This window comes from Vigna angularis, chromosome 3 (assembly GCF_016808095.1).
Source record: "Vigna angularis cultivar LongXiaoDou No.4 chromosome 3, ASM1680809v1, whole genome shotgun sequence".
NCBI classification, from domain to species: domain Eukaryota; kingdom Viridiplantae; phylum Streptophyta; class Magnoliopsida; order Fabales; family Fabaceae; genus Vigna; species Vigna angularis.
Window position 1 is genome coordinate 39,449,696 of NC_068972.1, and position 12,096 is coordinate 39,461,791.

The 12,096-nt window shown below is 32.0% G+C and overlaps 2 protein-coding genes and 1 non-coding gene across 5 annotated transcripts; 2 read left to right on the top strand and 1 right to left on the bottom strand.

The window, feature by feature from the left end:
• The first annotated feature begins 2,104 nt into the window (after positions 1 to 2,104).
• LOC108325562 (uncharacterized) lies at positions 2,105 to 5,753 on the top strand. Of its 3 annotated transcripts, XM_017558655.2 has the most exons (8): positions 2,206 to 2,263; positions 2,544 to 2,640; positions 2,720 to 2,812; positions 3,901 to 4,018; positions 4,472 to 4,763; positions 4,890 to 4,944; positions 5,061 to 5,138; positions 5,735 to 5,753. In XM_017558655.2, the coding sequence occupies exons 1-7, from the start codon at positions 2,238 to 2,240 to the stop codon at positions 5,133 to 5,135; spliced, it is 756 nt and encodes a 251-aa protein (XP_017414144.1). In that variant the 5' UTR covers positions 2,206 to 2,237; the 3' UTR covers positions 5,136 to 5,138; positions 5,735 to 5,753. The 3 variants fall into 3 exon arrangements, with proteins under 3 accessions (XP_017414145.1, XP_017414144.1, XP_017414143.1); XM_017558656.2 differs by lacking the exons at positions 2,206 to 2,263; positions 5,735 to 5,753 and adding an exon at positions 2,105 to 2,181 and having other exon boundaries at positions 5,061 to 5,531; XM_017558654.2 differs by lacking the exon at positions 5,735 to 5,753 and having other exon boundaries at positions 5,061 to 5,531.
• Positions 5,754 to 6,924: 1,171 nt separating this feature from the next.
• On the top strand, positions 6,925 to 10,343 carry LOC108324319 (nudix hydrolase 23, chloroplastic). The gene is made up of 7 exons (XM_017557247.2): positions 6,925 to 7,264; positions 7,990 to 8,121; positions 8,914 to 8,990; positions 9,394 to 9,529; positions 9,630 to 9,770; positions 9,863 to 9,924; positions 10,030 to 10,343. Exons 1-7 carry the CDS (start codon positions 7,217 to 7,219, stop codon positions 10,088 to 10,090), a joined length of 657 nt encoding a protein of 218 aa, XP_017412736.1. The 5' UTR covers positions 6,925 to 7,216; the 3' UTR covers positions 10,091 to 10,343.
• Positions 10,344 to 11,176: 833 nt separating this feature from the next.
• LOC128196067 (small nucleolar RNA Z161/Z228) lies at positions 11,177 to 11,262 on the bottom strand. Its single transcript, XR_008248167.1, has one exon. It is a non-coding gene; the product is annotated as a small nucleolar RNA Z161/Z228 (small nucleolar RNA).
• Positions 11,263 to 12,096: the final 834 nt, after the last annotated feature.

A 12,096-nucleotide genomic window follows, 5' to 3' on the forward strand; every position in this document is an offset into this window, starting at 1 on the left:
TTCTCTGCATTCCCTGTCGTGGGACCTACACCCAAAATATATATTCAAATAAAGAGCCTCTGCATGCAAGACCTCCCTTGGCTTATTACTAAATTCCAAGAATACACCACACTCAACTCACTCCTATATCATCTTCCAACTAACCGTCATTCACTTCATTGTTCGCCCAACTCTCAACTCTCAACCCGAAAACCCTTCATTCTTTTTTCCTCCTACCACTCAAACCCGAGAACAACCCATCCTTCCTCTACTTCTTCTCTTCTTTCTTCTGGTCTACGTACAAAACTCTATCTTTTGTTGCCAAATCAACTCTTGCATGCTCACTTAAATGACCTCACCCAATACCCAAACGTTGTTAATTGAGTCACCCATAACTACCACTGTAATACTTCTCTCTTGTGCAATCACTATATGTGGTTGGACGGATGTCAACATTCGTGGACCCTCAATTCTTAAACGGATGTCAACATCCATGGACGGATATCGACATCCGTTTGTCCTTCAACGGATATCGATATCCATCCATTGTCATCTGTTTAAAAATCTAAAGCATATTCACATTCGTTTAAATATTATCGTTTAAATATTACTGAAGGATAAAAGAGAAATGGAGAGGTGCAATAAGCAGTATGTGGTGGTGGAGAGAGTAACTCTCTTTTGCAAATATATGGACCCAATTGAGACAGTTGAAAATATAAGAACTTACTTGAGATTCTCATACAAATACGAGGACCATCCATCCAAGGGTTTAAACCAATTAATGTTTTAGCTACATTAACGTCTTTATATATAAATAATTATATTATTAATTTTTTAAGAGAGGTTTCTACTTTACTCAATAGTGTCATATCATTTAACAATTCAAATTAAATACAGTTTAAATATTTATTTTTTATTCAATCTTTTGAGATATTTTTAAGAAAGACTTAATACATATTTTGGTTACTTGAATATGTCATTTGTTTAAAGTGGTCATACTTTTTAAAAAAAGTTTAAAATTTATTGATTGAGCTGTGCGTTAAAGTCAATTGAAATGCAAATTTTAAAAATAAAAGTTTATAACGTGAAAAATAAATTTAAGGTTATGGAAAATTACAATTAGGTTAGAAACAATTAACCATCAAAGCTTTATTTCAAAAACAAAACAAAAAAAACCCACAAGATGAAAGATTCTAGAACCCTAAAAAATGCAAGATCATAATACAATTTCAGATAATCCCAAAACGTGAAATCAAAAATCAAAACCCCAATTCGAAAACCCTAACCCCCAAATAGCATTAACAATCTGGAGAGGAGAAACAAGAGACAAGAAATTTTCAAATAAGAACCCTCAATTCCAAACGAAAACCCTAAAATCCCTAAATTATAATATCACGAAGAACCCTAACCATTGCGCCACTAACCTGCAGAGAAAAACAAAACACAAACACAATCCAAATGAAGGAAACCCATCGTCGCGAGATCAGAATTTCAAAAATAAAACCCCAATTCGGAACCCTAATACTGAACAGAACTAGAACAAGAAGAATGAAAGAAGAAAAGTTCCCAATGATGCCAACCCATAAACAGAGAAGAGAAAGGAGGAAGGTGTCTCCTTGCCCGACGAAGAACCCACGCTGTTGAGTTTGTTCAAGAAAATGTAAGTTAAGATTTTCTAAAACTTTGATTGAGGTAAAGCGTAATTGACCTCAACATGCCACGCAATCAAGAAGTGGACAACTCATTTAGTTTTGGTCAAAAGAATAGTTACCCTGTTAAATTTTTAACACGTAAAAATAACTAATCTTTTTTTACACAAATGAAGATATTTTTAATTTTTTTAAAACAAACGACCACTTTAAACAAACGACCCTGGGACCAAATTAAACATTAAGTCTTTTTTTAAACAAAACAAGGGTGATAGAAAAAAATTTCAGAACCCACGATACCTCAGTTGGAAGAAAGATTAATTATGTTTTTAGAATACAATATAATTTTGAAATTAGTAATTCAAAAATTTAATTTTATTTAGTAATTATACTTCATAAATGAACGAGTAAAGTCATGGTGATTTAACTACCTTAATTATTCATGTGTTTCCACAATTTTGAAGGGTTGATGAGTTTTGGGGAGAGGAAGTGGGAGAATTATGCAGAAGGCAACTCACCACTGAGTTAATAGTTGTGAGATTGAAACACAAAGGTTGTTCCCACCCACTCACTACCATCCTTGTCTGTTCCATTCCATCTTCGTTCTTCATGACAGCATTGCATTACTCTCTAGGGTTAGCTGTCACATTTTTATCTGCACATATATTCCACTCCAACTTCTGACAAAATCAATTTATTAGTTTCAATTTTAATCTCTTATCTATTCAACTTTATTCATTTATGAAGTTTATGTTACAATCGAGTTAATTTTAAAAAGTGTAAATAAAAAATTGTTAAAATATTACTCTTTTAAGATCTAGTGTTGAAACACAAATTACAAAAACACTCTTGGGCATGATTCACCCTCTTAGGAAGAATCAATGAGTTTTTACCTTTCCCTTTTTTTGTTCACAGTTTCAAGATTCTGAGAAAAATGAACAAGACCAACTTCACCAGACTCTTTCATTCCACTCATCACTTGCAACGCAAAGCTCACACCTTTCGGGAATCCGTCAGTCCCATGAACTGCACCTTGTCTAGTTCAACATAAGTTCTTCACAATTTTTTTTCTTACGCCCTTTTGCTCGCAGAGATGCAACGATCACTCGAGAAGATTCGGAAGACTTCGTGCCAAACAAACACTTCTCCGCGATGTCAATGCTTACGCGCAATTCATGTTTCAGGTTAGTGTTGCTCAATACATTTTGGTGGGTTTTCAAAGTTCTCATCGAAACACTATTCACGGAAAAAATGATTTTTATTGGGTATATGTTAAGGTTCAAACAAAAGTAGCTACTATATTTTTCACAATTAACTACGTTTAAAGAGAGACTTCACCATGTAGAAATTATTTCCTGTTGACTTCTCCAAAATCTAATTTTAATGTATAGAGTAATTTTAGCATGAGGAGAAGATGGTTTCTTTTTTCCTTCTTTTTCCTTGAAGGGCTTGCGGGAAAGTTTCCTCCAAACATACCCGTTGTTCAAATTGATTATTTCCATCTCTTGTTGATTTTTTTCCCACTCAAACAAAGTTCTTCTCCATTTCAAATTCCAACACTAGCTATCATATTGCCATTCCCTTATTCCATTTATCGAGGTATCTTTATTTACAGAAACCACAAAATCTTGGAAAAAATCATACCAGAGTTTAACTTGATCACAGCACCTTGGCTTCCTAATGTTTTTTCTCAGATTTATTTTAAAGACGGAACATAGGGAAAGTTCGTTAGATGTCTTAGGTGTTGTTATGTGATTAAAATTTGAGTGTCATATTGGTAACCTGTCCTAGTGAGGTCCTCATTTAAAGTCAGAATTGGTTTCTGAGGTGAAACTAAAACAGTAAAAACACCTAAAGAGATGCATCTAAGTTCTGTCCTTTGTTTTATGTTATAACTTTGCGATGACAACATTTCCACTGTGAACAGAATTTGCATTTGTCCAATCTGGACTATAACCTTTGATTGCCTATTACTGGCTAATGTTCTTACTTTTCAGTTATATGATTTGTTAACTGTTTGTTCACTATGTTTTGTAGTGAATCCATATAATTTTCTAGTGTTGGTAATTTTGGATAAAGTTTGTATTGCTCTAAGCCCCCTAGTGTGGTGATGTTGAGAAGTCCACAGTATCATTATTTTTGTAGTTCTTTTTAATATGAACTCTTTTGGTCCTAGTTTTAGATGGTTCCCTTATATGCGCTCTATCCTGATTTAGTTATTTGTAAGATGTTGCATCTAATGCTTGTGCTTTCTTTTTTTTCCATGTCTTAGAGTGGGAAAGAAGATGTTGATGAGGATGATCCTTCTCCCAGTCAAGGCCCGTCTTGGTTCAGAAAACACTCTGGAAGGCACTGGAATGGCAAACAAAGATCAAAACATCGGTTCAGAAGTAAGGATGCTTGACATAGTTATGTTATAATAGTATGACTACCTTGCAATACTGGCTCTCTTGATTAGAGTTTGTTAAACGATTTCTTCTCGAAATCTTCTTACTGCGTCTTGTCTGGAAAACTTTCTCTGTTATTTTTTGTTGAAAGAAGATTCTGGATATTGTAGGGTTTGTTATGGATTTATATTTGAAGGCTCTAATGGTTAGAATTTGTTAGATGGTTTCATCTGGGGATTTTTCTAATTGCATCTTGTGTAGAAAATTTTCATGCCCTGTTGGGAAGGATTGGTGGGTTTAACTAGTACAGATCATGTAGCGGTTTTGGTTTAACTTGCATCACAAGTTTTCTTAAACAAGCTGCAGTGTCTTTTTTTATTTGTAGTGCAAAGAAGATTCTGGATATTAATGGGCTTGTTCTGGATTCATGTTTCAAACAAACTTGATGTCTTTCAGGAGGTCATGAATTTTGCAAAGATGATTTTGATGTTGAGACTGGTTTTCGCTCTTCCTTCGGTGGCAATGGATCTTTCTATTGGTCCTTTATAAATGAGGAAAATCGTCAGAAGAGGTCAGGAGGTTTTTCTAATAACAGGAAATCTCAGAAGTGGAGACATCAAAGTGAAAATGAATATGGCAAATCAACCAAAGCAGAGTCTGATTGTTCACACTCAGATGTAGTTTCATATAGATTAGCCCTTGGATTGAGTGATTCTGGCCCTCTGAAACTTGAAGATGTGAAAAATGCGTGAGTTCTTTTCTGTTTTCTCTTTAATGTGTTTTCTGAGTTCTTTTCTGTTTTCTCTTTAATGTGTTTTCTGAGTTCTTTTGCATTTTCTCTTCAATGTGATTCTAAACATCCTTATGAAAACAGGTACCGTATATCTGCTTTAAAGTGGCATCCAGATCGTCATCAAGGCTTTTCTAAGGTATTGCCAGGCTCTAATAGCTAAGTAATTCTTGCTTTTTTGTTCTTTTCCTATTGAAGAATTTCTGTCTTACATGTTGAGTTGAGCTTACTAATTCTTTTAGTTATTCTTGATAGGTTATAGCAGAGGAAAGGTTCAAGCATTGCAGTGCTGCTTATCAATCTTTGTGTGATAAACTGACCTTGTATTAGGGAGTAAGTGCTTGTTTACTCCTTTTTCCTTTAAAATGGAGAAGTCAAACTGTAATATCAAACAGTTTAGAATAACTTGTACACATTGTTCAACCAACTAAGCTAAACCCTTGCTACAATCCTGTGGCTCTTAGCAATGAATAAATGCCCATGCTAATTTATTGTACACAAAACCCATTTCTTTATATTTTTGGCATGTATAAATTCTATTGTTCTGGAAAATTGATTGTATGGTGCTTCATATCACCAATTTAGAACTAGACCACTTCCATTCCTTTTCATCAATTTATGTATACTGAAGGAGTGAAGTGAGATATTGTTCTCCAACATATTTCAATTCTTCATTCATATGTCTTCTGATTTTCTTTCAATAAACGGAAAGAATTTAGCTCTGCCTTCTTTCTGGAGTTGCAAACTTTCCCTTTTAAGCAAATATTTCTTTCAGAAAATGTAAAAAAATTTAGCTATGCTTTCTTTCTGTGTATGGAGTAGCCATTTATACCAATTTAGGAGTAAAATTCATAAGCCAGAAACATTTTGGCAGAAATCATGGCAATTTTACCCGAGTTAACTAACATTCTTTTTGCTTGGTGTTTCAGAAAATCAACCAGAGTTACATTCATGAGACATGCCATAATCTGTCATCATCATTGTAGTTGAGTTGTCAGCATGGTCCTTTTCTTCTACCTCAAAATAATGCAGATTATTTATTATTGAGAGAAACCTGTCATTTTAAGAAAAAAAAAATAGAGAAATGTCACTTGTGGCTTAGAACAAGCCAACTAATTGCTTGAGTCATTTTAAAATATTGATTGACCTCAACAAGAATTGATAATAAGACTAAAATGGGTCCTTTGTTGAATAAATCTTTCTTGTGAAAATATTCTCAAAATTAGATTTTTCTCACTGTAAGTGATCCATTTACTGTTCTTGGGAATTAATTGGTTAAACATGAAAAGAGTCTTTCACATGTAATGTATTTTCAGTTTTGATTATATCATGGTAATTTAGTCAATAATTGGATAAGAGAGAGACAAAATAAACTTGTCTGAATCTGTCTTCAATTCATCCTTGTCAAAGTAGTATTGTATCCAACTAGATAATTTTATGTTTTTTTTTTGTATAAATAAAAATTCTAATGAATAATTTATTGAAATATATAAATGGTAATTTAAAGTAAATACACTAAAATATATAAATTGAATCTTGAAATTATAAAATGATTTAAATTACTGTATAAAATTAATTTTAAGTATTGATCATTTCTAAATAAGAAACATTGAAATTTAGTTAAGAGCTAAAAGAGAAGAAATTGAATATAAACCATTGAAAAGTTCGGATATGAATATAAAACTAAGAATAATTTGAAAATATTTTAAAAAGTGATTTTTAAGCGAGTAAATTCGACCTTTAAAAGTGAGAAAAAAATATGAAAAGTGAGACATATAATTAGAAAGGTTGATTTTAATTTATAATAATATTAAAATAAATAGATAAATAATGGGACTTAAATTTATTTTTGGTCTTTATAATTTTAGGTGTACGTTTAGCTTTACTTCCTGCAAAAATTTAATTTACGTTTAGTTTTTCAATTTTTTTAAAGTTTAGTAATTTTAGCCTGTGATAATCCTTTTTCAATTTTAGTCTATGATAATCCTTCATAAATGTCAATTTTATTTACAAATTTATTTATCTTTTCTTTTTTTCTTCGCTTACTTTTCCTTGATAATAACAATCTGAATTTAATTCAAATGTTGTCGCAATCACATTTGTTGCTCCCATGTCATCGTCTGTCGGAAATGGTTCTTCGCTATTGAAATTTGAGTAGCACAAATCTTCACCGTCCAAAAGTTTCATCTAAAATCAGAAAACAAAATGCAAGTTTGTAAACGGTGAAAGATGGAACTCCATGACCCTACAGTTATGCCACAACCCTAGAGGATAGCCTTCCTTTTCTGTTTCTCTGTAAATCAGTGCCTTGTTCCTCGATTCACAACGTGATTGTTTCTTCTTCCTCTGCTCTTGTTTCTTGCCTTGCGAAACCTCGTAAAATCAAGGGTTCTTTTGAGTTCAATCTCCTTATGGATTCTTCTTCTGACCACTCTCCTTCGTCATCTCTTCATTCTACTGTGAGTTACTTCAACTGTTGAATTATAACAATGAATATTGCCCTTCATTGTTTTAGTCTTATTAAATATTTGGAAAATCAATCCTCTAATGTTGAAATTACGGCATGGATAATTATCTCTGGAAACTTTTATTATTATTTTTGCATAAGTTAGTTTTAGTTTATACAATTTATGCAGAAATTTATTGGTGCTGATTAGTTTTCTTATAAACTATTTCATCCTACTAATTGATTGAACTCCAGTTGCAACCTAGTGAGGGCAAGGTTTACTTGTACATAGTTTTGTGAGATCTCTAACAAATTTCACTTACTTTTATAATTAAGTTTGATGAGTTTGTTGTATGAAGGATTTGAGTAGTTGGTGGTGGTAGATAGATGAGCAATTCTACTATTTTATATTATATATAGTTTCATTATGGATTAACTATTGATTTTATAAGAATGCCCCTTTTCTGCAGCAGATTTTCCGTGGATTCAATCAGAAAGATATCTTTTATTCTCTACAAATCTTATATGAGAGTTACTATGGTACCCACAGAAATCTAAGGGTTTTTGTAATATTGTTTTTTAGGCCAGTATCTTAATGAGTTTAGGCACACTAATGGTGAGAGAGGAAAAGAGAGTTTTTCAACAATGGTACCAGAATCCTTAAATTTCAGATGGTACCATAGAGTTTCTCTTATCTTATAGCTATTGGTCTTATTGTCAAGTTCCATTGCAATGTAGGGAGATGTTCAAAACGTTAAGTTCTGTCAGTGGTGTGGTGGTCCAACGAAGCCTGGAATACCTGAAGGAGAAGAAAGATTCAGAGCTATATGTACCAGCTGTGGGAAGATTGCATATCAGAATCCAAAAATGGTAAATGCTTAAAAGATCATGCCTCGTTTACTTTCATGCCATATAAGAAAACCACCTTGTTTTCTCCTAAAATCTCACAATGTTTCTGATGTTATTAAATAATACTGTTGCTATTTTCTGATGGATGGTTTGATTCTATTGTTTTTGGTGTAACTATATGGAGATTGGTAGTTTTATGGATTACCTAACTTTATATTCAAGTTGATTTAGTATGATCCTTTAGACTGATAGTGTTTGACAGTACTTATAAGTTATGACTTGTTATTTTAAATATTATGGCTTTTACTAGATTTTTAAGGGAAATTTCATGCTTGCATTGAGAAAAAAAAAATGTGGTTAAATCTTGACATAGCATTAGTTGATTTGAGGAAGCACATTGTTATATCAGCTTTTGGACTTTATTTATTATGTAATGCATGAATTATTTCTGAAGTTGATGTGGTTCATAATTAATCACGTGCTAATTGTTTTAAAGTGATATGAAGTACTTCTATTTTGTGCAAAATTATGTACTAGTTGTGCAAGCAAACCCTCTGCAGAAAACTTCTTATTACTGAGGATCTCCAGATTTTAAAAGACCACAAATTTGCACTAGTCCTTTCTTTTGTGCTTTATTTTGTAAAAATACAATTATATTACAATAGCTTAAAATATTAAAACTGTGCCTTAAATTTTAAATATTAGGAGTGATGAGGCAAAATTTTCATGATTACAAAACATCCAAAATTATTAAGAGGACTCTGCTCACTACTTTTTCTTCTGATCATTACATGCATTTGGATGACAAAGTAGGTAGTCGGTTGCCTCATTGAACACGATAACAAGGTCCTCCTTTGCAAGAGGAAGATTGAACCGTCTTATGGCCTATGGTAAGATTGCATTTCTAACTTTACTGGTCATTTTCATTCATTCCACTTACATTCTTGGCAAAACTACTAAAGGGGAGAAGTTGGAGGGAAATTCTGCTGTATGCCACTGCAAAATACAAAAATAATAGAAGAGTAGAGTTAGACAACAATTTAATGAAGAATTTGGTGATACCATGTTATTGTATCTCTTTCCTTCAGTTCAGCCTTGTAATTCTTTGTAAATTCATCTTTATCGGCAGTGGAATCTCACTGATATTGCTGGTTATTGTGAAATATTACAGTACACACTTTTTCTGCATGAACATATCATGTTGGTACCACGTTCTTTTATCTGAAACCTTTATAAAAACAAAAATGCTAACGATGTTGTGTTATGTTGATTTCATGTTTTGGTGTGAACAAGGACACTTCCTGCTGGTTATCTAGAAATGGGAGAGTCAGCTAGGGAAGGTGCCATCAGGGAAACGAGGGAAGAAGCCAATGCTGAGGTAGAAGTGATTTCCCCCTTTGCTCAATTAGACATTCCTTTAATTGGCCAGGTAACAAATAATCAGCATTTATTTATTATTTCACTCTTTTTACTTGATCTTCTAATGTAGCTACAAATTTTTAGTCATGATTATGGCATGTTTGAGGCAGACTTATATAATCTTCTTAGCAAGGTTGAAGAACCCCCATTTTTCACCTGGTCCAGAATCATCAGAATGCCAGCTTTTCCCTCTCGATGAAATACCTTTCAACTCTCTATCCTTTTCATCAATGGTGGTCACTTTAAGTTTGGTATGGTTCAGATGCTTCAACATATTTTTATGCTTAAAGTCTTAATTTTTGCATAGTAATAATATATCTTATGGCATTTTCTCATGCTGCAGTATGTTGAAGATAAGAAGGCAGGAGGAAAGCCTAAATTCCATTATGGTACTATTAACAAAAGGTATTTCCATATTCTGTGTAGAATGTCTATCTGTTTGTCTATAATATTGAAAACTGAAACACCAATTTCGGCATTACTAGATCATCTTTTTCTGCTTTTTGTTAGGCCTGGTACCAGTGCTTCTGACATTCATGCCTATACACTGGACCATCATATGCAGTCATGATCAATTAGGAGCTGTTACATATCTACCATTAGATTCAAATATATGAAGATTGTACCCGGTAGATTCAGAGATTCAGGAACTCCTTTCATTATAAGATTCTGCAATCCAGATTTTTAAATCAGCAGTAGTGGCATAGCATTTAATATGAAAAATTCAAATTCATGAAACTGTTGCAAGATTGATGATTACCAGCAAATCCCTGCTATTATGTTCAAATTCTTGTCAATTCTCAAAAAAGAATAATTTGTTTTCATCGAGTCCGAATTCTTTGTTCTATCCAGAAAACAAAATTTGCAGCTGGGTTTTCCAATATTTTGTTTCTTTTTTATTCCATAAAATGAACAATTCTTTGATTATAAATGTTAAATTTTGAAATATTAATTTGATGTTCAATTTAAATATATATTTAGATATAACTAATATAAATATTTGTTAAATATATTAAACAAACATATAAATTAAAAAACAAATATATAATCCAAGAGTTAAATGATTATATTTCAAATTTTGAAATCGCAAATTTTTAAATGATTATTATTTAATTTAAATTTAAAAGATTATTTATCCCAACAAATTACATACTTATTTATCATTAAAAAAACACACAAAGAACTAGCCATTTACTTAAAAAATAACATACATTTACTTAAACATAACAAAAAATAAATGCAATTATTCTGATTGATTTTCCAGCCCCGTGGAACAGAATCCTCTTCAAATAAAAAATATACTTCGTTTGAAAATAATGGGACGAGGATACAAATTGGAGAAAAAAATTTCTTTAAGAGAAACTGAGGATTCATCCCACTTCTGTTCTAAAACAAATGCTATCATATGATAATATAAAATATTCAAATTTCAACAAGTAACAATTATCAGTAGATGAGAAAAAGAAAAGGATATGAAGTATAATCGTTTTCTGAGATTAAATTGACGTGTAACTTCTTGTAAACTATAACTTCATTTCAAAATCGACAAGTCATTGATGATTCAGATGGTTCTGTAGTAAAAACCGTTCTCCAATAAAGAAAAGCAAAACGAAATGGAAAACTCTTTCACCAAAGAAAAAATCAAACACGCCAAGAAAACCATCAGAAAAAGAGGATCATTGCATCAGGAAATCTCAGACGACCGTCGTGAGAAATTGTAAATCCGAATTCATCACATGGTTTTCAAGGGAAAAAGAGAATTTGTAACAAAATATAAAAACAATACCAAACACTAAAGAACCAAACAGAAATCGAAGCCGCACAACATATTTTCAATCCTTCCGATTTCAAATGAAGGAGAAAAGTATAGAGAACCATTCATCGAAGGGATTTAAAGGGAGGGATTAGGGTTGGGAGGGAGATGGGAATCCACAGGGTTCGTATTGACGATTTTACCCTTAGTAGTTTTTAGTAAGGCCCAACTACAATTTGAGCTGTCAGTGTTCTTATGGGCCTTAGTTTTTATCGTTTCGTTCTCCTTTTTATTATGTCTGTGTTGGTTACGCAACAAATATTTCTTTCCGCTTTTACAGTACTTTTTAAACTGATTAAATTAATAAAAGGTACAAATTATTTAGTTTGGTTATTATATTATACATTTTAACTCAAATAAATCATGACTAAAATTATCATTTACATTAATGTTCAAATTAATTATTCAGAAAAATACACTTTTTAAATAATTAATTGTGACACTAATTTATATCACAATTAAATTATTATCAACCATTTAGGCTTATCCAATTGTTTAACAACAGTTATTTTACAAGGTAAAACTATCTAATTCAAAGTTGCTTTAACCATCAATGTTGCATACCTTTCACTATTATGAGACCATGTTAGGGAGATGATGAAGGACGACAAATGACAGGGACCAATAACCTTCTTAACTTTGACAACCTTTAAATACTAATAATATTGATTTTTTTCCCTGATAACTACAATCCAAGCTTAATTATTTTTTCTTTGATATTTTGATGTTTTTTGCATATGAAAATGGTCCTTGTAAGATTATAT

Bases quoted from the DNA above. Each gene is read 5' to 3' on its own strand.
- LOC108325562 (XM_017558655.2), top strand. From the start codon at position 2,238: ATGACAGCATTGCATTACTCTCTAGG. The intron at 2,813-3,900 runs GTTAGTGTTGCT...TCCATGTCTTAG, and splicing joins ACGCGCAATTCATGTTTCAG to AGTGGGAAAGAAGATGTTGA. The intron at 4,945-5,060 runs GTATTGCCAGGC...TATTCTTGATAG, and splicing joins GTCATCAAGGCTTTTCTAAG to GTTATAGCAGAGGAAAGGTT.
- LOC108324319 (XM_017557247.2), top strand. From the start codon at position 7,217: ATGGATTCTTCTTCTGACCACTCTCCTTCGTCATCTCTTCATTCTACT. The intron at 8,122-8,913 runs GTAAATGCTTAA...ATGACAAAGTAG, and splicing joins CATATCAGAATCCAAAAATG to GTAGTCGGTTGCCTCATTGA. The intron at 8,991-9,393 runs GTAAGATTGCAT...GGTGTGAACAAG, and splicing joins GAACCGTCTTATGGCCTATG to GACACTTCCTGCTGGTTATC.